Genomic DNA, 21629 nt, shown 5'->3' with positions numbered 1-21629 from the left:
CTGAGCCTGGGGCCTTGCGCAAGAGGGGAGAGCTGGCCCCCAGCCCCGGAAACACGTTACACAAGTGCCTCAGAGCGATCATTCCTGCAATTTTAGTATATGTGCTGCTGAAGTGAGCACATCCCTACACCTTAAAACAGTCTTCTTTTCCATTTTTACAGACTGCTTCTCGTTCCGCTAGCCAGTTCCATGTCAGCACCTGTGGCCCATTCACATGTAGTGGGATTTGCTTTATTCCTTAAAATCCACTGTTTCTAATTTCATAGTCCTTTTTCCTCTGGCCCCATACTGGAGGGCCGAGACCTGAAGGCTTCCTTGTTCGTTTTTGCCTCCTCTTGGTTTTCTTGTCCCTTCCCCCACACTGGCAATTGAACCTAGGGCTTTCATACTACATTACTAACATCACCAGCCCTGTTTCTTTCAGTTTTTATTTTGAGACAAGGTCTCACCAAGTCACTAAATTGCCCAGACTAGGCTTGAACTTTTGATCCTCCTGCCTCATCCTCCCAGAATCCTGGGATTACAGGTGTGTCTCATCATGCTGCAACATACAAATAAAGAAACTCGGCTGGGGAGATAGCTCAGCGGCACAAGCACCTGCCTGGCAAGCGCAAGGTTCCGAGTTCGATTCCCAGTACCAAAAATAAATAAATAAAACAAAGAAACTGCACCAGGAATTTGGAGGTAGACCTAAATGCGTGTCTTTACAAATGGCATCTTTAAAACAACTTTGCAAGATAATTATTCTGAGTTCCATAGTAACCTAGCTGGGAAGATGGAGTCTTCATGCAACCCAGCAGGATGTTAAAATATACCACGGGTGCACCTCTGAGGTTGTAGGAGCCTAGGAAGCTGCACTCACCATATATCCCAGAACCTGTTGGTTTAGGAAAGGTGCTGAGAACGCAGCCAGGTGCCCACGTCTTGATGGATTACAGCATCACAGGGCTCATTTCTGCCAAATCCCTGGCCTAAGGCTGCCATGAGCCCTGGGACTCTGTGCTCTTAACTTTTTTGAAATTCACACTTGATCTCTACACTGGAGGCAACGAAGTGTTTCAGCAAAGGGGCAGACTATGACTATTTTGCCTGTGCAGGTCACGCACTCAATTCTGCATCAAAGCATGAAAGCAACCACAGAAAACAGTGAACAGATGCACGTGGTTGTATCCCAATGAAACAGTACCTACAAGAGTGGAGGCCAGATACAGCAACCCCAGCTATCCCCGCTTGTATCTCCAATCTAAACCTCTCCACCCTTTGTGTGTGTGACACGGACAATTCAAATCTGAAACTCAGAAGTCTTGATGTTCCACCTGTCCCAGATGTGGTCAGTAGCATTCAGCTTCTATTCCACTTATTTTTGTGTAGTTTAGAACTCAAAAGCCACACATACATTTCGCAGATTCCCTTGCAGCTGAATACTGGGGAGGTTTTAGGGTTAAGTGCACCTGTGTGCAGTGGAAAGGCAGAGGCTGTGGCCACCAAGGTTCCTTCCCTGCATGACTGCTGGCTCTGAGGCACGGGACCAAGCACAGGTGTCAGGTGTTAGGGCCTGGAAAGGCCGTGTTGCTAGCACAGGTGTGCTGTTGGCTGGATCCTTGGGCATGGGGTGCCAACCATATCTGTGGAGATTGTGCTGGGCAGGAAAGAAGCGTGGCTGCCATCTGGCTACTGAAGACAGTTTTGCCTCATGTTGCCAGTTGCCAGCGCCCTCCAGTTTTCAAGAAGACAAATTTAGATTCTATGAAATGTTGGATGAAAATTTTAGAATTTTATGAGGTAGTAAAAACATTTGTGTAGTCAGATTTTGGCTGAGTGGCCTATTTGCAATCTTTGCCACTGTGTTGTTAAAACTAAACAGACAACAATAAATGCAAATAAGATGATTTTGAGTGATTACTTATTCTAGAGTAGAAAGCATGAGAGAATGGCAGAGTTTATGAGTGATGTAAATATAATAGTGAACCCTTATATAAATATCTTAAAATTTAAACATCCCACAAAGATGTCATCAGTCTTGGACGTCATGATGGTGTGGAGTCACATCTGAGGCACATTGCTTTCTCTTACTTTTGAAACAATACGGCATAAATTAAAACCACAAGGCAGCAATCAGCAGAACAATGAGTACATTTAGAGATGTGACTTAGGAGGAAAAATGAGTCGATTTCCCATCTGCTCATCTGGATTAGCACTGTCAGCAGCCTGGAAGTAAGTTTGCTGGCACAACCGTTTGGGGCTCTTACTTTGAAAATCCTTGTTAATGTCACTAATGTAGCTGGGCTTGGTGGCACACGCTGGTAATCCCAGCAGGGACACTTGTGGCAGGAGGATCACCACGAGCTGAAGGCCAATCTGAACTATAGAACACAATGAGACCCTGTCTCAAAAAAAAAATTAAATACTAAATATTATTTCAAATTTCACACATTTGAAATCTATCATCAACTGAGTTTATAGTTACAGGTGTGTATCACCATGTTCATCCGGAGTTTCTTTTGATCCAGAAGTTTTTAAAAGGACTTGTGAAGTATTTTTCTTCTTTTCTTTTACATTTCATTGTTCGGTTACAAGTGTATTGGAGTATGATTAAATCCTGTGTCCTATCGAATCCCTTTATTCAATTTGCATGATTATCTTCTGGTCTGATTTTTTTTTTAACAAATATTCCGTGAGCTTAAATAAATAAAGTTCTCTCCACACATAAATTGAGCTTGCTGTTGAATCATCCTTTATTTCACACTGGTTTTCTGTCTGCAGATTTGTCTAACTCTGGAATGGGCGCACCAAACCTGGCAGAAGGGTGAGGCCTCTTCTGGTCTGTGGCTGAGCCTGGATCCCTCCCGGCAGCAGAGGCGGGGTGAGCCAGTGTGCGACAGTCCCGTTGCCTGGAAGCAGCTGGGGACACAATGGGGCTTGGGCGGGAGTAGGGTGAGGTGTCCAGCTACCCTATTTTGTCCTCCGAGCCAGCAGGTCAGTGTACCCCGGGTGCCTAAGTAGGCCGTGCCCCACACCTTTTCCCAGGGCCCCAAAACCTCCTGCCCCCACCCCGAACCCGCGGAATTCCCTTCCACAAGTCTGGGTCTACGCTCGGTGCGGTGCCGGTGCCGTTCTGGGATCCGAGACCAGGAGGTCCGCGGAGCTCGGCCCCTGGCCCAGTCCCTCTGCGCCAGGAGCCCCATTGTCCCCGGTTTGTTTTCCAAGCGCCCGGGATACGCGGCCTCGCGGATCCGGTTGCAGAGCCACCGCGTCCCGGCCTTAGGTGCAGCCCCCACGCTATGGGCTCCGAGGTCTGGGTCGGGCCTTGGCGGCCTCACCGGCCCCGCGGCCCCATCGCGGCGCTGTACAGCGGCCCGGGGCCCAAATACAAGCTGCCGCCCAACACCGGTAGGGGCAGTGCGGGGGTAGGGGCAGTGCGGGGCAGTGCGGGGGAGTGGGGTTCAGCCGGAGACCACCTAGGGAGGGGACAGCGGCGCGGTGGGGTGCCGGGGCAGCCCCGGCTCACACTGGGCGCCCCCGCCAGGCTACCTCCTGCACGACCCCTCCCGGCAGCGCGCTCCCGCCTACACCTTCGGCATGCGCCTCCCGGAGCGGCAGACGACCTGCGGGCCCGGGCCAGGCTACCTGGTGCCGCCCCGCATGACCGCGCGCGGCTCCGAAGGCTGCCCTGCCTACTCCATCCAGGGCCGCCTGCGAGCCTCGCCGCCCTTCCGCACTCCTGGACCGGGTCAGGATCCCTGGGGCCTTGGCCTCCCCGGGGAGGGCACCCGAAGACTCCCCTGAGCCCCGGGTCCCCCTCGGCATCCCAGCACCCCACATCCGGCCTTGACAGTCCAGAATCCCCAACCCCACGGGGCTTTGCCAGGGTTGGCCTGACTCCCGTCCCAGTCCCCGAATCCATGCCCGGTCCACACCCACGGTGTGTCCCGCAGGCAGGTACTTCCCGGAACGCTCGGGGAACGCCACCTACCCCAGCGCGCCTCGCCACAGCATCGCATCCCGGAACTGGGGCGTCCAAGGCTGGCACCAGACCCCAGGTGAGAATGGAAAGCCCCATCTCCGCATCCCGCTCCCCGGCCACACTGGGCCAAGCGAGACGACCCGCCCGCTCCTCTCAGGTCCCGGGGCCTACACAGTGCCCTCGCTCCTGGGCCCGAGCGTCGTCGGCAAGGTCTCGGCGCCCACCTACTCCATCTACGGCCGCAGCTCGGTGGGCAGCTGCTTCGAGGACCTCAGCAAGGTTTGGGGCCACGAGCACGGGGCGGGCCCGCGGCCAGGGACCGGCCGAAGAAGGGCCCAGGACACACGACCTCTGCCCTCCCGCAGAGCCCGGGCCCCTGCGCCTACCACGTGGTGAACCCCGGGGTCTACAAGACCCGCGCGCCCCAGTTCACGATGCAGGCGCGGACTTTTCTCCCCCAGGACAACACGCTCAAGCCGGGGCCTGCGGCCTACAACGTGAACAAGGTGGTCTGGAGCCCAGGGGAGAGGGTCCCGGGCGGGATGCGTGGCCTGGGGCCCGCGGGCTCCGGGAGGTCAGCGGTGTCTCCTGGTTCTGCAGCACCAGAAACCCCGTGGCTGGAGCTTCGGAATCCGGCACTCGGACTACCTGGCCCGGATGGTGACCGACCCGAACAAGTGACCCGAGGGGCGGGCCGGGCGCTGCCTGCAGCCCTTCACTTAAAGTTTCCGGCTGACCCAGCAGCGTGTCCGCCTCTCTTTCCTCTCTGCGCCGTGGTCGAGGCGGAGCCGCGTGCAGCAAGCAGCTGGGGGGCGGGGGTGACAGCGCTGTAGCACGGAAGTCCTGCGCTCGCGGGCAGCTCGGGATTGGTCGAGGCCTGGCGAGCCCCGCCCCCGGCCGCTAAGACCTTCCAGACCCCGCCCGCAGGCAGCCCCTGGTCCCTGGTGGCTGGCGGCGCGGGGCGAACCGGGAAGGAATCGGAGCCGGACGGGCGAGGGCTGCCATAGTAAATAGGTACGGGCAGGATAGAGTTGTGAAGCTGAGACGTGGAAGCTACACGGGGCAGAGGGGTGGACATCAGACACCGCAGCAGGGTCGGGACAAGTGCGTGTGACCGGAAAGACAAGGCCACAAGGCCAGGTTCCAGGGTGTCTCCCTCCCCGCAGGCCCGGAGCAATGGAGGCCCTGGGAACACGGGCCGCACCTCCCCCTGCACCAGGTGGCCTCTCGGGGGCAGGGGGGTGGGGACCTCCAGACCCCGCTCCAGAGCCCAAGCAGCTCCCTGAGCTGATTCGCAGGAAGCGAGACGGAGAGCGCCTGAGTGAGGAGGATATCAGGGACTTCGTGCGTGCGGTGGTGGACGGCAGCGCACAGGACACACAGATCGGTGTGTGGGAAGGGCTGGGCACCCTGAACTCCGACCCGGACCCTGGCGCCGCCAACTGCCCTACAGAACACCCACCCCCAGGGATGCCACCATGCGCCCCCACACCAACAGCAGCTCCTGGATACCCATGCTATGGGGACACCCCTCTCATGTGCCCATACCTAGGGGCTATGCTGATGGCCATCCGGCTGCGAGGCATGGATCTGGAGGAGACCTCTGCACTGACTCAGGCCCTGGCCAAGTCTGGGCAGCAGCTGGAGTGGCCAGAAGCCTGGCACCAGCAGCTGGTGGACAAACATTCCACAGGGGGCGTGGGTGACAAGGTCAGCCTGGTCCTGGCACCCGCCCTGGCTGCATGTGGCTGCAAGGTTAGAGATCACTTTCTCTCCAGAACCTTTGACCCCAAGAGTCAGCAATCAGGCCAGCCACAGGCAGCTCACAACCTCAAGTCTGACCCAGACAGAGCCCCCAAACAATGGATCCCGCTTGTCCCACCCAACCCCAGGAAGGAACTTGGGCCCTCCTCAAGTCCACACTAGGCCCCCTGGAATAAGACCAAGGTAGAAAGACAGAAATCCCCTCACCCCTCTATACCCAAGAGGACACCAAGGGAAGAGCTATTACCCCAGACTTCTATCTCCAGGGATGAGATCTCTCTCTCTCCCTTTCTCTCATACATACATACACACACACACACACACACCACCACCACCACCACCACCACCACCACCAGCCAAGACAATTTATTTTCCATTCCCTCTTTACTAGCTGGAAACCCACTTAGTATTCATCCTACCAGGTGCCAATGATCAGCGGAAGAGGTCTGGGGCACACAGGTGGCACCCTGGATAAGCTAGAGTCCATTCCTGGATTTAGTGTCATCCAAAGCCCAGAACAGGTATGGGCGGGCCACGCACTGGTCCTTGAAGTGGGCTGACGGGAGACATGGGCCATAACCACTGATAAGCACTTTATGAGAATTGAAAGGTTGACAGCCATTGAACTTGAGTCAGAGTCATCAGCAGAACTTTGACCAAGATCATTCCTGGAGACTTGGGCTGCTAATCATTAAAGAGCCACACTGCCATGCCAGAAATCAGTCATTGCTGAGAACTTAACATAATCATCTCTAGGTCACTGATGGTCATTAGTCAAGGTTCTGGGCCTTTCCTGAGTCACTGATGAGGGCCCGTGATGGGGTCCATCATCAGCGTTCATCTTTGGGTTGGGGTCTGACCAGATGCAAATGCTGCTGGAGGTAGTGGGCTGCTGTATCGTGGGTCAGAGTGAGGAGCTGGTCCCTGCGGACGGACTCCTGTATGCAGCTCGAGATGTGACAGCCACTGTGGATAGCCTGCCACTCATCACAGGTGACCTGACTGACTCCAAGGACTTCCTTCTGCATGTTACACCCCCCTGACCTCCAATCTCACTGCCAGGGCCCTCATTATGGGTGACTAGACTGGGGGACCTCCCCCAATCACAGGTGATCTGGCCCCAATGCCAACACCTCCTTGTCACAAGATGCCTGACCACCAATTCCTAGAAGTGGCCTGCCCAACACAATGCACTAGGCACAGCTACCCCCATGGAGGCCAGCCCCTCTTGACCCCAAAGTAAGTACCCCCTGCCTGACCTCTCTGCCTCCCCCACAGCCTCTATCCTCAGTAAGAAGGCCGTGGAGGGACTATCTGCTCTGGTGGTGGACGTTAAGTACGGCGGGGCCGCAGTTTTCCCTGACCAGGAGAAGGCCCGGGAGCTGGCACGGACGCTGGTGAGCCCTGCCTCTCCCTGCTGGGCCTGACCTCCCTGCACACCTTCCTGCCTCTGCCGTCATCCATGGCCCCCTGCCCACCACTCTTGCCTGTCAAGGCTAACCTGGCTTGACCCTTGAGATCCCTCCGGCTCCAAGCCTGGGAAAAGGTCCTCCGGATCTCTTCACCTCCCCACTCCACCTGACGCAGAGCTGTGCTCTCATCCCCAGCCAAGCCTTCCCCAACCTCATCCTGGGAGGACTGGCACCTAGGGAATAGCAGGACTGAAGTATGGCGATGGTGGGCTACAGAAAACCCACGAGACATCCACACTGGGCCTCCCTCCACAGGTTGGCGTGGGGGCGGGGCTGGGGATGAAGGTGGCTGCCGCGCTGACCGCCATGGACAATCCCCTGGGCCGCTGCGTGGGCCACTCCCTGGAGGTGGAGGAAGCACTGCTTTGCCTGGATGGCGCGGGGCCGTGGGACCTGCGGGACCTGGTCGTTCGGCTCGGTGAGCGGGAGGTGGGGGTGGGGGGATGGAGAGGGCGGGACCCAGGCTACAGGGCGGTGCGCGGGACCTCCCCGCTAACCCGCCGCGCGCGCCGACAGGTGGCGCCCTGCTCTGGCTCAGCGGACAGGCGGAGACCCAGGCGCAGGGCGCAGCGTGGGTGGCCCAGGCACTGGACAGCGGCTCAGCAAGGGACCGCTTCGAGCGAATGCTCAAGGGGCAGGGCGTGGACCCAGGTCTGGCCAGAGCGCTGTGCTCCGGAACCTCAGCCCAGCGTCGCCAGCTGCTGCCCCGCGCAAGCAAGCAAGAGGAGCTGCAAGCGCTGGAGGACGGTGAGCGCAGGGCCGCAGCCCCGCCCCCAGCCGGCCCGCCCTCCCTTCCTCCCTCCCTCTCCGGGCCCTGCCCGCCGTTGGTGCCGCCCCACTTCCCGCCTGCTCCCCGCAGGCACCGTGGAGCGTATCCAGGCGCTGCCGCTCGCCCGCGTGCTGCACGAGCTCGGCGCTGGACGCAGCCGCGCGGGGCAGACGATCCGGCCGGGGGTAGGCGCCGAGCTGCTGGTCGACGTGGGCCAGAGGCTGCGCCGCGGTGAGCCTTGCCTGGGACCTCGCACCGTCCCGACCGCCCCGCCCGGCGCGGCGCCCTAACCGCGTGCCCTGACGCCCCCCAACAGGGACGCCCTGGCTCCGCGTGCACCTGGACGGCCCGGCGCTCAGCGCTCCGCAACGCCACGCCCTGCAGGGGACCCTCCTGCTGTCTGACCGCGCGCCCTTCACACCCCCTTCGCCTTTCACCGAGCTGGTCCTGCCGCCGCCCTTGGAACAGCCCTGAAGCGGAGCAGCCGGGTAGCTGGGTGTGTTTGAGGGCGAGTCGGGCACGTGACCTCCGCGCGGCCGTTGCGCAGGCGCAGCACCATCGGCGCATGCGCTCTGGACGCGACCGTGGCCGAGAGACCCGGGCTGGCAGTATGGGACCTGGGTTTGAACCCGGCGCAAGGTGCGGACATCTGGCCCGGTGAGGGGTTCTGGTCTCACGTTTGATGTAGCGCGGCTTCCAGCCCCGGGTTCCTGCTAGGTTGGCCCGGACTTCAAGCCCTATGGTCCTTTCAGAAGGGAAACGCCGAGGGGGAAGGGAGGACCGGGAAGCGCCGGTGAGAGGGTTACTCTGGTAGTTGCAAACCAGCCACTCACCTTTCAGAAAATGTTTATCGCAAATATAAACATGTGTTCTGGATTCTGGCAACCCGTCCCTTGCTTTCTGTTGAGATAAGCAGTTCACAGTACCACACACAGGTAGGGTGAGGTGAGACAGCTTGAGAATCCTTGTTAAAAAGATGTAAGTGACGAGTATGGCGTTAGACATACATTTGGTGCCACCTAAGCTAGCTCGCTTTAGAGGTAGAGCTCTGGCTTAGGGGAGCTAGCAGACAGCTGGGGAGCCTGATGTGCAGCAGCAGGCCTCTGTAGACCAGGGGGTCCAGGTGTTTTTCTTCCCTCCTTTCTGGCTCTTGATACCTTTGTTCTCTTCCAGGAACGTCAGGTCCATGTTGCTGCTAGCTCGAGGGCCCAAGGCTTGGCCCAGGTTCTCTCTGCTCAAACCCCTGATCTTCCCTTGGACGCTGGGAAATAAAACCGTGTGTGAGAGAGTCCAACACTTGTCAGTACAGGGTCCTGCAGAGACTGGCAAGCAGGGCCTTCCCCGAGGCCCTAGGCTGCGAACTAGGCTCCTGATCACTGCCCTGTTTGGGGCAGGGCTGGGTGGGGCCTGGCTGGCTGCTAGGGCTGACAAGGAGCGGCAGCGGCAGCGACGTCGGACAGAGGCCCTGCGCCAGGCTGCTGTGGGCCAGGGTGACTTCAGTTTGCTCGACCACCATGGCCAGACCCGCTGCAAGGCCGACTTCCGGGGTCAGTGGGTGCTGATGTACTTCGGCTTTACACACTGCCCCGACATCTGCCCCGACGAGCTGGAGAAGCTGGTGCAGGTGGTACAACAGCTAGAAGCTCAGCCTGGCCTGCACCCTGTACAGCCTGTCTTTGTCACCGTGGATCCTGCACGGGATGATGTAGCAGCAATGGCCCGGTACGTGCGCGACTTCCACCCCAGGCTGCTGGGCCTGACAGGTTCTGCTGAACAGGTGGCCCAGGCCAGCCGCAGCTACCGTGTGTACTACAGTGCCGGCCCCAAGGATGAGGACCAGGACTACATCGTGGACCACTCCATTGCCATCTACTTGCTCAATCCTGATGGCCTCTTCACCGACTACTATGGTCGGGGAAGGTCAGCAGAGCAGATCGCAGACAGTGTGCGGCAGCACATGGCTGCCTTCCAAAGCATCCTGACCTGAACCACTGCAGCCTGGACCCTATCATTAAACAGGAAGTACTTGCGTACTAAATGTGCACTCAGGCACATGTGTTTGTGTGTGTATGAGATCTGTTCCAGCAAGCATTTTTCAAGTTTTTTTTTAAGGGGTAGGTAGCATGATGACTCCACTTTATTTTGCTGGGCCAGCCAGGAGACAATGGAGCAAGCAGCCTCTTGGCACATAGGCTTCTGAGACAGGCTTCTCTCCCACACACCACCCCCAGCTCCTCATTCAGGGCTGGGCCATCGATGGGGCTGTGTAAGTCTGGAAGCGCTTGTGGGCTCGCTGGTGTGTGAGCAGTCTCAGGGACATGGTGTCCACAGCTGCGTCCAGCCCCGGCTGCTGACGGATCTCCACTGTGTAGTCATTGGCCTGCAGGGGGAAGGCATCAGCAGGGTCCAGCGATCACTTCCCCCACCTCTGTGTCCTAGGCCACTCACCAGCTGTAGGGAGGCCAGCATGGAGCGACACACCTCAAAGGCAGGCTGGCCGGCCACTAGTTCCGCAAAGGGACACCACTCGTTGAGCTGGGGGAACCGTGAGACCACCTGGTCCCCATAGGTGTGGATGTCAAAGGGCTCGTGCTGCTCCTGAATAGAGGGTGCATTGGCAGTGGGGAGGGGTGAGGCCTTGGACAGACCCTGGGTAGACAGCTCTGGCTTCCAGGTTATACCCAGTCCTCACCTGCTCCTGCAGCAGAGGCTGGATGGTGTCCTCCCAGTCCCTGATGCGCTGGCTCAGCTCTGTCTCCTGGACAAACTTCTGGGAGGTGGCAATGAAGAGCTCCTAAGGCAGGACCAGCAGCGGCTTCTTGACTCAGACCTGGGGTGCCCTCACTCAGCTCCCTGCCCCCCTCTGACCCAAACTTACCACGTTCCTTCGAACTAGTTCCTCATACTTCAAGGCCTCTGCATCTAGGAAGGGCCAACCATGAGCTGCTGCAGCTGTGGATTCTGTCCCACCCCACCCCCTACAGCTCCCACCTCCCACCTCCCACAGCTCCCGCCCTTCAGCACACCCTGGCCAGCCACCAGCCGGACCTACCCAGGTTAGCGGCTTCCCCTGGTTTTGCTCCCTCAATCTCCACATCTACCTCAGGTTCTACAAAGTCATCTGCTGGGACACAGGAGGTGGCCCGTCAGCTGGCAGGAGGTGCTGAGCCCCACCCAACCCCCAGCAGGTACCTACCAGCTGCCCCCAGGTCCTCCAAGGAATCCTCCAGGTGGTCATCCTCAGGCCACATCCCCTCTTCAGCCCTGGGCAGCCACTGCTCAGCTGTCTGTCCAGACAGAGGTCTGTGAGGGCACTGTCACCTCCCATCAGGGGCCAGACCCTGATGCAGGGGTACTTGCCTCCCGCCTCTGCAGCTTCCGGAGGGTCTCCAGCTGCTCGCTTACGTGCTTCCAGTACAGGACCTCCATGTCTGCTGACAAAACCTCATGAGGAGCTCCTGTCCTGTCCAGGCTCTCGCCAGTCTAGCCAGGGCCTTGGGTAACCCCAGGGCAGAGGGTGTGGGGTAAGGAGGGCAGAGTAAAACTCCTCCCTGAGCACATGCATACACATCCTGGCCTCACCTGCAAAGGTGGGGCCCTTTCGCCGGGTCCTCCTGCTGTCAGCATGGTCAGCATCTGTGAGATAATTCAGTCAGCAGAAGTCAAGCCAAAGCCCTCACCCCTTACCAGCAGGGGCTGCTGTCAGCATCAGGACAAGGGTGCTGCCCTCTCACTCCAGGCGGATGGGGTATGTCCCACTCACAGGCAGCCAGGTACCACTGGTGGAAGTCCTGTAACTTGGCAGCACCTTTCCTCTTGCGCTTCTGTCCTGGAGTCTCCTCCACACAGGCAGGCACAGAGTAGGGCTTACCTGGAGCAGAGAGGCTATCTCAAGAGCAGCCATGGATTAGGGTGCCAGGCTCACCCGATCCCACTACCTTGTGCCCCAGCAAAACTGGTCAAGGGACCTGAGTGGAAGTAGCCATTGCCAGTTACCTTTCTTGAAGGGTTTAGAGTCCAGGGAGTCGAAGGGGTCCAGGCTCTGCCAGGGGTCTGGGGCCTCCTGAGCACAGCACAAGCAGAAGCTAAGCGGAAGTAGGAGCTGCACACCTTCCCTCCCAAAGCCCAGATGCCAGGTCCAATCACATCCCCGGAAGAGGCCAACCACACTCAACCCAGGACTGTAAAGGGTGGGGCTCAAGGGAGGGAGATAGCCCAGAGCTGCACAGAGGGGATTTTAACTTCTTTTTTTTTTTTTTTTTTTTGAGACAGGGTCTCGCTATGCAGTTCAGACTGGCCTTGAGCTCACTTTATAGCCCAGGCTAGTCTCAAACTTGCAATGATCATCCTGCCTCAGCCTCCCAATGCTGGAATTACAGGTGTGTGCCACTATACCCAGCTGATTTTAATTTCTGGGAAGAGGAAGATTTCCTTGAAAAAGTGCCCTTGAAAAGTGCACAAGGCCACAAAGGATCTGAGCTCTGGTATTGAGGCACTAAAAACCAGCAAGTGGCATCCTTGCGAACACACCCCCACAAGACACCTGGGTCCTGATACTCCTCACCTTCAGCCGGGACACAGGCTCTGGGGCCACCTCTCGCTCCCGCAGCATGTACCTCCTGGGTGGGGTGACACTCTGCAAAGAAAGACCACACAGTGTCCCCTTTTCCTGCCCCTTTTCCACCTAAGCACTGGGTACCAACAGCTTGGCCCTGAGGTTCATGTCAAGAACACTATGGGGACGTTCTTTGGGGCAAGAAGTTCAAATAGTCAAAAGACTAAAAACAAAAGCCCTAAGAAAAACTTCTGAACATACAAATAGCTGCTGTAAAACTTTTTTTTCCCATTTAAAAAAATTATATAATAGGAGCCAGGCATGGTGGCGCACGCCTGTAATCCCAGCACTCGGGAAGCTGAGGCAGGAAAATCGTTGCAAGTGTGAGACCAGCCAGGGCTACAAAGTGAATTCAAGGCCGGCCTGAACTGCATAATGAGACCTTGTCTCAAAGAAGACAAAAAAAATTTATAGAATAAATAAAAAGCTGGACACAGTGGCACATGCCTGTAATCCCAGGATTTAGGCTGAAGCAGGATTGCAGATTTGAGTCCGGCCTGGGCAACTTAGCAACAACCTGTCTCAAGATAAAGGGCTGGATCCCAGCACTCGGGAGGCTGAGGCAGGAGAATCGTTGTGAGTTTGAGGCCAGCCTGGGCTACAAAGTGAGCTCAAGGCCAGCCTGAACTGCACAGCAAGACCCTGTCTCAAAAAGACAAAAAAAAAAAAAAAAAGATAAGGAGCTGGGAATGTAGTTCAGTGGTGAGCACTCCTATGTGCTATTTATTCTGTGTGCTGTGGCTTGACCCCAGGGCCTCTCGCATGTTAAGCAAAAGTTCTACCACTGATCTACACCTGCCAGCCTGACCGCAGAGGATCGGCCTTGGAGAGCAGCTGGCATCCCAGGTACCTTCAGCTCTGTAGGGCTCAGACCTTCAACACCAGCACCACTCAGCCCTGAGGAGCAACTGCTCTGCTCAGAGGGCACATGGGAGCTGCTGTCAAAAGGCTGGCTGAAGACCAAGCCCCATGAGCCTGATGTACAAAGACCAGAGAGAAGGGGCAGAAACCAACAGGCCCAGAGCCAAGGCCACTGTACTGTCCTCCCCATGCAAGCCCCAGAGCACGGCAGCCCTGGTAGGGTCCTACCTTCTGCGGGCTCCCAGGCTCCTCAGGCTCCAGAGCAGCACTGGGGGATGCAGCCTCTGGGAGCGCTACTGCCTCCTGTGCATCTGCATCATCCTCGTTCCCACTGCTGAGCACTGGACCTTCTGGAGCGGTGCCTGGGCAGGAAACAAAGAGACCAGTGAGCTCCAGGAGCTGGATGCAGACATTAACGTAGTTGCCTTTGCTGATGCCAGGGGAGTCCAAAAGGCTCCTCCCTCTTCTTGGCTTTAACACTAGCACACAGAGACCCGAGAAGGGCCTGACACCCTGTCAGGCGGTATGACTTGGTTCAGCTTATTTCTTAGCAAACATTCTTCTTTCCATGCTGCCATCTAGATCTGCCTGGAGGACCCCAGGAGGGCAGTCAGATGGTGGTGGCTGAGGCCCAGTGAGCAGCCAGCCCCAAGTCTGTCTGCTTCCACCACAGGCCGCAGAGCAGGGAGCAGCCCCACCCCAGCCTGTCCACCTAGCCCTGCCTCCCTGGCCCCTCAGTGTGCCAGTCCTTGCTTACCTGGCTCATCCTGGCAGACGCCAAGCACAGGGACAGGACTGCTGCATCCAGAGACTTCCATTGGCTGCTCCTCAGCCCTCCTGTCATCTAAGAGATAACAAGTAGGCAGAGTCCCTATCTGGTACCCAGTGGTGAGTCCCTCTAGAGGGCCAGCAGAAGGCAGAGCTCCACAGGCCCCAGGCCCCAAACAGAGACTGGCTGTGATATCAGCTGCCAATCAGGGCACAGAGAAGATGGGAGAGGGGGACAAGCTCCAGCCAGCACATCCACTGTGAAGCAGGCACACACAGACAGCTCCTAAGACCAAAGCCGGCAAGTACAGGATACCTGACAGGTCCACCCCGCCAAAAGATCTTTGACACATTCCTTCCCGCCAAGCCCCACATACCAAAGACCTCACCCTTCTGACTCCCTGGCATGGGGCACAGGCCAACTGGCTCCAACATGAAGGCCCCTCTAGGGTGGGGGATGCAGGTATTCATCCTGAAGTCTTTCCGGCTGGCCAGGACCTCACCCTGACAGCTGTACTGGCAAAACAAGCCTGCTGTAGAGACCCTTCCCAGGCAGGCCACCCTCCTCCATATGACTTGGCTTGGCACATACCTGTACAGGGGGCAACTGTTCTTCTCCACCTCATCGGGTGCCACCAGAGCCATGGGCAGGAGAGGGATGATGAGCAGCTCCTGTGGGCCAGCCAGGGGTTGGGGGTGAGCTGTCCAGCATAATCCTCCACTCGACTACATTAACACCTGACCCCACCTCAACCAACAGGACAGACACTCACGCTGGGCGCCTGGTCACTCCTCAGATCCACATTGGCCCGGGACTCTGGGAAGTCATCCAGTGACAGAAACTGTGGGAGACAAGCGCTCACAGCAGGAGTGCAGGGAGGCACCTGGGACAGGGGCCATGGGTCCACTCACCTCACCCTCTGCCTCATGTGGTTCCCGGGAATTGGAGGCCCCACCAGCCCCATCTTCCTGCACTGAAGAGAGCTGCTTGGCCCGCCTGAGAGAGAGAGCACCCATGTGTGTCCAAGAGGCTGCAAGGTGAAGGCCTCTGCCTCCCACTCTGCTTAGAGCACTCACCTCTTGCCAGAGATGAAGTCAAGAGCCTGGTAGACCAGTGAGTAGAGGTACTCCACCTGGTGACACAGGAGGCAGTGAGGACACATGAAAGGAGGGCCACCCACAGCCCTCCCCAGCCCAGCCAATCTTGCCACTCAAGTCATCCTCTGGTCAAACCAGCATACTCATCGGAATTACTCCATCCACTGAGAATCCGTACTCCTCTCCTGTGCCCCGAACTCCCCATGCAGCAAGCAAAGCCTCAGTGCAAAGCACATTCATGTCACCATGGGGTGCCACACGGACCTGAGCCCTCACGCTGACACCCGTTGCTCTTCTGCCCACAGGCTCCCACCCAGGACACCCATGCCAGCATCTCCTCCTTGGGTCCTAGGGTAAGTTGCCCCATCCCCAGGATTCCAAGGGGTCACGGCCAACCCCATCATAGCTTAAGCCATGGTTGGCCTGCCAACATCCTTCACCTCCTCGGAGGTCCAAACACTAAGCAGAGGGTTGGAAGGATCTTTTTTCCTCTTTTATTTGAGACAAGATCTCACTACATAGTCCAGGCTGCCCTGAAACACGCAGTCTTCCTGCTCATCCTCCCAAGTGCTGAGGGCTGGAGTTCGGAAGCATTCACCAGTGAGGGACAGGGAAGGCAGAGCATGTGCACAGCCATGGTAACGTTACCCTTTCTTCCTGGCCGTGCCATTATTATTATTTTTTTATTTGTATTTTCTCCACTGCCAGGGATAGAACCCAGGACTTCATGTACAGCAAGCAAGCAATACACCACTGAGTTACACCCAAGCCAAGATGTGCCTTTTTTTAAATCTATCTATCTGTCTGTCTATCTATCTTTTTGAGACAGGATCTCTCTATGCAGTTCAGGCTGGCCTTGAGCTCACTTTGTAGCCCAGGCTGATCTCAAACTCACAACAATCCTCCTGCCTCAGCCTCCTGTGTGCTGGGATTACAAGCATGCACCACCATGCCCGGCTAGACGTGCCATTTTAAATCCAGGTTTATTAAGAAGTGTAAAGGAATAACGATTGAGGCCTGCAGCACTGGCAAGGTAGATCGCAGACAGGATGAGCACTGCCACCTGCCCCAGCAGGACAGGTAACCACAGTCCCACTGTCATTAAAGTACCAAGGCCAATAGCCAGATGGGGCCCACCTTCTTACTGTAGACACAGGCTGAGCCCTGGATCAGCAGTGCTGCTTCAATGAAGTTCATTGTAGTTTTGCCTTCGTCAAAAGAAATGCAGATCTGGTCCAGCTGCAAGAAATGACACAAGTGCAGGGAACGTCAAGGCCCAGCTTGTGCTTCCTCCTCCTAGGGAAGTCCCCCAGCGCACTGCTTTGCTCACAGCCCTCTCTTCCTGAGGCACCTCTTCCACCAGTGCATCTGTACACTCCAAGCCCAAGCTACCAACACATACCAGCAACTCCCAAACCCACCTCAGACCACCTTTTCCTCAAAGCGCTGGGACTGCATTCATCGTGCCCACTAAGGATCTCCATGAAGATCAAAGCACTTCCACAACTTTTTTTTCGTTAGATACTAGTTTCACAACCCAGGGCCTCAAACATGCTAGGCTCCATTACTGAGCGGCACCCCCAACCCCCCAATATTTTATCTCCATACTTAACTCAGAACCTTCCCCATGAAGCTGGATCCTCTCAGCAAGCAACACTTTGAAGTCCCCACATGTTTTTCTGAGCTCTTTGATCTGTCTGCCTGGTCCACCTGTCTCCAGCTGTCCCTGGTGAAACTCTTGCAGGGTCTCCCTTACTGCCTGGAGCCTCCTTGTTACACCATCAGTGTGTCTTGTTGGGTTATTTTATTTTTCTTTTCTTTTTTTGGAGACAGCGTCTTGCTATGACCTTCAGACTGACCTTCAACTCACTCTGTAACCCAGGCTGGCTTTGAATTCACGGCAATCCTCTTGGCTCAGCCTCCCACGTCCTGGGATTACAGGGGTGCAGAACCACACCTGGTTTGTTGCACTATTTTCAATCATAATGGACTGTGAGCAGTACTAGGGTAATTCCAACCTCTAGTTCAGTGCCTGAACTATTGCCCAGTAAATATCTGATAAACTAGTGAAATGATAACATCAAAGTTAAACCTGAGAAATGAATAAAGCTCACTAGGCAAGTGAAAGGAATGGTATTTTAGGAAGAGCAATGACCCACGCAAAGGGAATTAGCAGAGTAAGGATACAACTATGTACTTAGGAAAGTGAGTATTGCACAAACATGGCCAACTGTAGAGCGTGCTGGAGAAGCAAGATACACAGACAAGGAAGATCTAGGAGGAGGTCACCAAAAGGGGGGCTATTTCCACTAATTCAGGAGCTCTACGCTCTACAGAAATGTGAGGCTATAACGTGGCCAGAACCTGACAGCCTGGCCTGAAAGAAGAGAAGGTGCATGAAGCCCTGCAAGCCAGGCTGAAGAGGGCCCTTCCCTTTGACAAATCTCAGCCCAGCCCACTCAGCCGCTCCAGAACATCACGTTCACTCTCACAGCTTCAGGCTGGACCTCTGTCTAAGCCCAAACTCCTATGCCCAACCACCTTCTTCAGTCACTCAGATGTCATAACCAAGATTCACAATGAACAAGTCCACACTTAACTCTAGGCAGCCCCTAACCCACTGCCCAGAAACCCAGGGGTTTCCTTCACTAACCTTCCCATTCAGTACAGGCCCAGTCCCCTGCCAATGCCATGCTCCTCTCCAGTGACCACTACGGCCCAGCCCAAACTTGTGCACTAACAGCGTTCTTCCTGACCAGCGTTCTTCACCACCCAGTGCTTCACTGAGAAGCCTCACGGCACCACTCTTGGGAAAAAAACAAAGTCTGAAACAGCCCCTATGGGTGCCATCCACACTCACCAGTCTCCCTTTCTAGCCACCAGCTTTCCTCTGCTCCATCCACAGCAGCCACATGGGTGCTTCCAGGCCCACCACTGAGCCCAGTGCCTTCTCACCTCAGAACCTTCAGCACCTCTCTGCTCGGAACGTTCTTCAGCTCAAGGATGAGGCAACTCCTCCACCACAAACAAAGTCTCCCTGTCAAACTCTTCATACAGCGCTAAGCTTTTCTTTCATACCTACCGTAAGCTTATGACAACACAACACATGGTGGTGAAAAGTGGATCTGTTTTGCCCACCATCAGCTGTGACTCTGGGCACATCCCTAATCCTGCTAGTGCCTCTTCAAATAGTTTTTGTGCGGATTACAGGTACTTGTATGTGTAAAACACACAAGAAAAGTGCTTGGCCAAGTAAGCATCAGATGCATGAAATCTTCAACCCTATTTTTCTGCTGCATTAGGACTCATGTTTCTGAGAGTAAAGTCTCATCAAATCAGCTACCACAGAGTATACAGCAAGTTTGCTTTACTCACTTCTTTGTTTTTGGTTTTGTTCTGTTTTGTTTTTGAGACAGGGTCCCTATATGTAGTTCAGGCTGCCCTTGAACTAGTGGTGACTCTCTTGTCTCTGCCTCCTGAGTACTGTGTTTATAGCTGTGTAGCACAATGCCCCAGCCTGTTCTCAAGAGTTTAATTTGGTTCTTGGTACACAAGAGATATTCAGCAACAGAAAACACATACATGGAAAAAGAAGGTAAGATCCTAACATGTAGAGGCTGGGGATTTAGCTCAGTAGCACAGAGCCTGCCTGGCAAGCACAAGGTCGTGAGTTCAATTCCCAGAACCGGAAAAAAAAACAAAAAAGAAAAGATCCTAACATGTATTAGAAATAAAGAACATAATGGGCCACTGTTCTCGTTCTTTCAGTGATCACTCTCACTATGTGTACTGTACTCTTTTTCCAACTTTTACCTGGCCCACAGTCACTCTACAGTGCACATTTCTGTTCCCACTCTTAATGAATATAAAACACTGCTACCTTTAAAAGAAAAAAAACTTTCTGGGAATGAAAGGAGCACAAAGACAAAAGTAGCAGCCAGAACTCAGGACCTTAGGAGTAGGGAAGGAAGAGCAGTCATAGGAAGCAGATGGAGAAATAACCAAGCCAGGAAGTGGACTTTCCAGGTAACCTCAAGGACCCTGCTCCATCCAGGAACCTAAATCTACAGTAGCTCCACCCGGCACTGTTCTCTCCATTTTCTCAGCAGATTGTGCATCAAAGCAGAGACGATCCATCATCAGATCACGTGTCCACTTAACATTTACTCCACATCTGTTAAGGCACTCTACTAAGCAGAAGAAAAATAGCATATACATGGTCCCTGCCCTTGCAGAATTTACTTCCCAGGTTGAAGACAGGCCACAGACAAGTAAATAAGTGGAAGAAAGGCTGTGATAAGCATTTTAATTCTAAGTGCCACGGCAGAGTCTAGGGCTACTTCAGATAAGGCTGTCATTTAAACTAAGACGTAAGGATGAAAAGGACTTGGCCATAAAAAGAGTATCTCTTAGTGAGAGCAAAAAGTGTGAAGATTTTCAGCCAAAAATAATATCCGGGCGCCATAGGTTGACTGGTTCAAAAGAACAAGGTAGACAACCCTGAGACAGGCCAAAAACAGTGGAGAGGGCCAGACTCCTAAGAGAAAGCTTGGATTTTATTCTAGATTCAATGAAAAGCCAGTGAAGTTTTAGTGGGGGCAGTGCTTTCCCCTTTGTTGAGAGAGGGTCACACTTGGTACCCAGTGGAGCACAGATCGGATTGGGCCATAAAAGGGGGTAGGGACCACAGATGGGAAGGTCTGAAACAAATCCAGTCCTGGGCCAAACAAAATGGAGAACAGGGGAATTCATGTGATATTCCGGAAGTGTAATTTACAGAATTCATGGATGAACCCTGTGTGCTTTCAGCTCCATTACCAATGCCTCTCCACTTTCCCCTTTAGGTGAACAATGGTGCTACTTACTGAGATGAAGAAGATGGGGTCTGAGCAGACAGACAAAGAACTCCTCTGTAAATAAGTCAAATCTGAGATGCTCACATAACATGTCAGTGAATGTCAAGAGAGCACCTACATAATAAAACAACAGCTTTGATGGGGCTGGGGATTTAGCTCAGCGGCAAAAGCGCCTGCCTGGCAAGCGCAAGGTCGTGAGTTCGGTTCCTGGTACCAGAGAAAAACCAAAAAAAAAAAAAACAACAGCTTTGGAAAACAGACCTGGCTGGAACAGAGGAACGTATCTGAGAGTTTACACACAGGAGATTTTTAATTTTTTGTTTCGTTTTGTTTTGAGGCACTGTGTAGCCCACGCTGACCTGAAACTCCCAGCAATCCTACTGCCTCAGCCTCCCGAGTGCTGGAATTACAGGTGTGCCCCACCATGTCCTGCACAGAATTTACAATCACGGAAATAAGTGTGATTGTTTAAGGGAAAGAACGCTCCACCCTAAAAGTTCAAAACTTAGAACAGGAGAAAAAAGCAAGCAGTGAAACACGAAGAAAGTCACACTATCACTGTTTCAAAATGGAAAGAGTCCTCAACCAGATAAATGCTGCAAAGCTGAAGATGACATTTCCAGTGTCTCTTGGGATTTGATAAGATGGATGCACTACTGTTTAAGGCAAGAGATAAGTAAGTATTCACTAGTGAAAGCCAGACTGCGCTGGGTGGAGTGGAAATGAAGTCGGAAACAGCAGACAGCTTCTTCACACGTCTAGACACGTGTGAAACGTGGAAGAAATAAAATGCTAACAGGAACCAATATGGTCCTAGCTTGAAACCTGCCTGAAAATCCAAAACAGTCCTTCTTGCATTGCGATCCAGATCTCTCAAACACCCAAACTGCCACACAACAACGAAACGGAAATCGTGTGCCTTCGTCTATTCCGCTGTGCAGGTGACCTGGGCCGGCCCACCACGCCAGCCGCCGGCACAGCCCGCTAACAGGCAGGCTGCAATGACAGCTCCGGACGCATCGAGCAGGGGATGACTTCGAGGCAGGGCTGGAGTCAGCGAAGGGAGCGAGCCTGAAGACGAGCGCGGCCAGAGCCGGAGGCCACGCCCTGCCGCCCGCGCGCCACCCCGCCGCCTCACCTCCTCCAGGTACTCGCCCAGCTGGGCCGCCACGTCCACCTCCCAGTTCTTGGTGAGGTCGCGGATGGGCTGCAAGAGGTGAGCGAAGCGTGCCTCCACGTCCTCCATGTCAGGGAGGGGGCTGGCGGCCCCGGGCCTGCAGCGCTGGCCTCTGACAGCGCCCGCCGCGGCCTCAGCCCGCCACCGGTTCTGGCGCCATTTTGCTGTTCCCGCCCAGGAAGTGCGAAAGCCGAGCGCCGCCAGCGTTGCTTTGACGTACGCGGGCCTGAGGCGCGGGGCGGGCTGCGTCCTCCCGGGCAGGGCCGGCGGCTGCCGGAGGGGGCG

The 21629-nt window shown here is 55.3% G+C and overlaps 4 protein-coding genes across 12 annotated transcripts; 3 read left to right on the top strand and 1 right to left on the bottom strand.

Moving 5' to 3' along the window:
• The first annotated feature begins 2886 nt into the window (after positions 1 to 2886).
• Odf3b (outer dense fiber of sperm tails 3B) lies at positions 2887 to 4704 on the top strand. 2 transcript variants are annotated; one of them, XM_013511512.1, is made up of 7 exons: positions 2887 to 2976; positions 3208 to 3390; positions 3527 to 3730; positions 3936 to 4040; positions 4122 to 4243; positions 4330 to 4470; positions 4565 to 4704. In XM_013511512.1, the coding sequence occupies exons 2-7, from the start codon at positions 3282 to 3284 to the stop codon at positions 4643 to 4645; spliced, it is 762 nt and encodes a 253-aa protein (XP_013366966.1). In that variant the 5' UTR covers positions 2887 to 2976; positions 3208 to 3281; the 3' UTR covers positions 4646 to 4704. The 2 variants fall into 2 exon arrangements, with proteins under 2 accessions (XP_013366966.1, XP_005379640.1); XM_005379583.2 differs by having other exon boundaries at positions 2895 to 2976; positions 3266 to 3390.
• Positions 4705 to 4793: 89 nt separating this feature from the next.
• Tymp (thymidine phosphorylase) lies at positions 4794 to 8465 on the top strand. Of its 2 annotated transcripts, XM_013511511.1 has the most exons (10): positions 4794 to 4978; positions 5131 to 5351; positions 5517 to 5719; positions 6151 to 6249; positions 6592 to 6721; positions 7007 to 7125; positions 7456 to 7618; positions 7717 to 7947; positions 8060 to 8200; positions 8286 to 8465. In XM_013511511.1, exons 2-10 carry the CDS (start codon positions 5141 to 5143, stop codon positions 8441 to 8443), a joined length of 1455 nt encoding a protein of 484 aa, XP_013366965.1. In that variant the 5' UTR covers positions 4794 to 4978; positions 5131 to 5140; the 3' UTR covers positions 8444 to 8465. The 2 variants fall into 2 exon arrangements, with proteins under 2 accessions (XP_013366965.1, XP_013366964.1); XM_013511510.1 differs by having other exon boundaries at positions 4794 to 5351.
• A 6-nt stretch (positions 8466 to 8471) lies between these two features.
• LOC106146232 (protein SCO2 homolog, mitochondrial) lies at positions 8472 to 10007 on the top strand. Of its 2 annotated transcripts, none has more exons than XM_005379585.2 (2): positions 8472 to 8608; positions 9143 to 10007. In XM_005379585.2, exons 1-2 carry the CDS (start codon positions 8535 to 8537, stop codon positions 9954 to 9956), a joined length of 888 nt encoding a protein of 295 aa, XP_005379642.1. In that variant the 5' UTR covers positions 8472 to 8534; the 3' UTR covers positions 9957 to 10007. The 2 variants fall into 2 exon arrangements, with proteins under 2 accessions (XP_005379642.1, XP_005379644.2); XM_005379587.2 differs by having other exon boundaries at positions 8472 to 8626.
• Positions 10008 to 10084: 77 nt separating this feature from the next.
• Positions 10085 to 21541, bottom strand: Ncaph2 (non-SMC condensin II complex, subunit H2). 6 transcript variants are annotated; one of them, XM_005379577.2, is made up of 20 exons: positions 21306 to 21540; positions 16449 to 16550; positions 15291 to 15346; positions 15126 to 15210; positions 14987 to 15055; positions 14806 to 14885; positions 14591 to 14724; positions 14203 to 14289; positions 13674 to 13807; positions 12534 to 12605; positions 11966 to 12032; positions 11733 to 11840; positions 11552 to 11605; positions 11330 to 11400; positions 11166 to 11256; positions 11022 to 11093; positions 10848 to 10891; positions 10662 to 10763; positions 10418 to 10567; positions 10085 to 10349 (listed from the first exon to the last, which is right to left on the bottom strand). In XM_005379577.2, exons 1-20 carry the CDS (start codon positions 21411 to 21413, stop codon positions 10209 to 10211), a joined length of 1827 nt encoding a protein of 608 aa, XP_005379634.1. In that variant the 5' UTR covers positions 21414 to 21540; the 3' UTR covers positions 10085 to 10208. The 6 variants fall into 6 exon arrangements, with proteins under 6 accessions (XP_005379634.1, XP_005379635.1, XP_013366962.1 ...); XM_005379578.2 differs by having other exon boundaries at positions 10848 to 10885; XM_013511508.1 differs by having other exon boundaries at positions 10848 to 10885; positions 11022 to 11090.
• Positions 21542 to 21629: the final 88 nt, after the last annotated feature.

The sequence above is a fragment of the Chinchilla lanigera genome, unplaced genomic scaffold (genome assembly GCF_000276665.1).
Source record: "Chinchilla lanigera isolate Chin_1 unplaced genomic scaffold, ChiLan1.0 scaffold00012, whole genome shotgun sequence".
Lineage (NCBI taxonomy): Eukaryota > Metazoa > Chordata > Mammalia > Rodentia > Chinchillidae > Chinchilla > Chinchilla lanigera.
The sequence above is the reverse complement of the archived record's forward strand: the minus strand, read 5'-3'. Positions and strand labels throughout refer to the sequence as shown.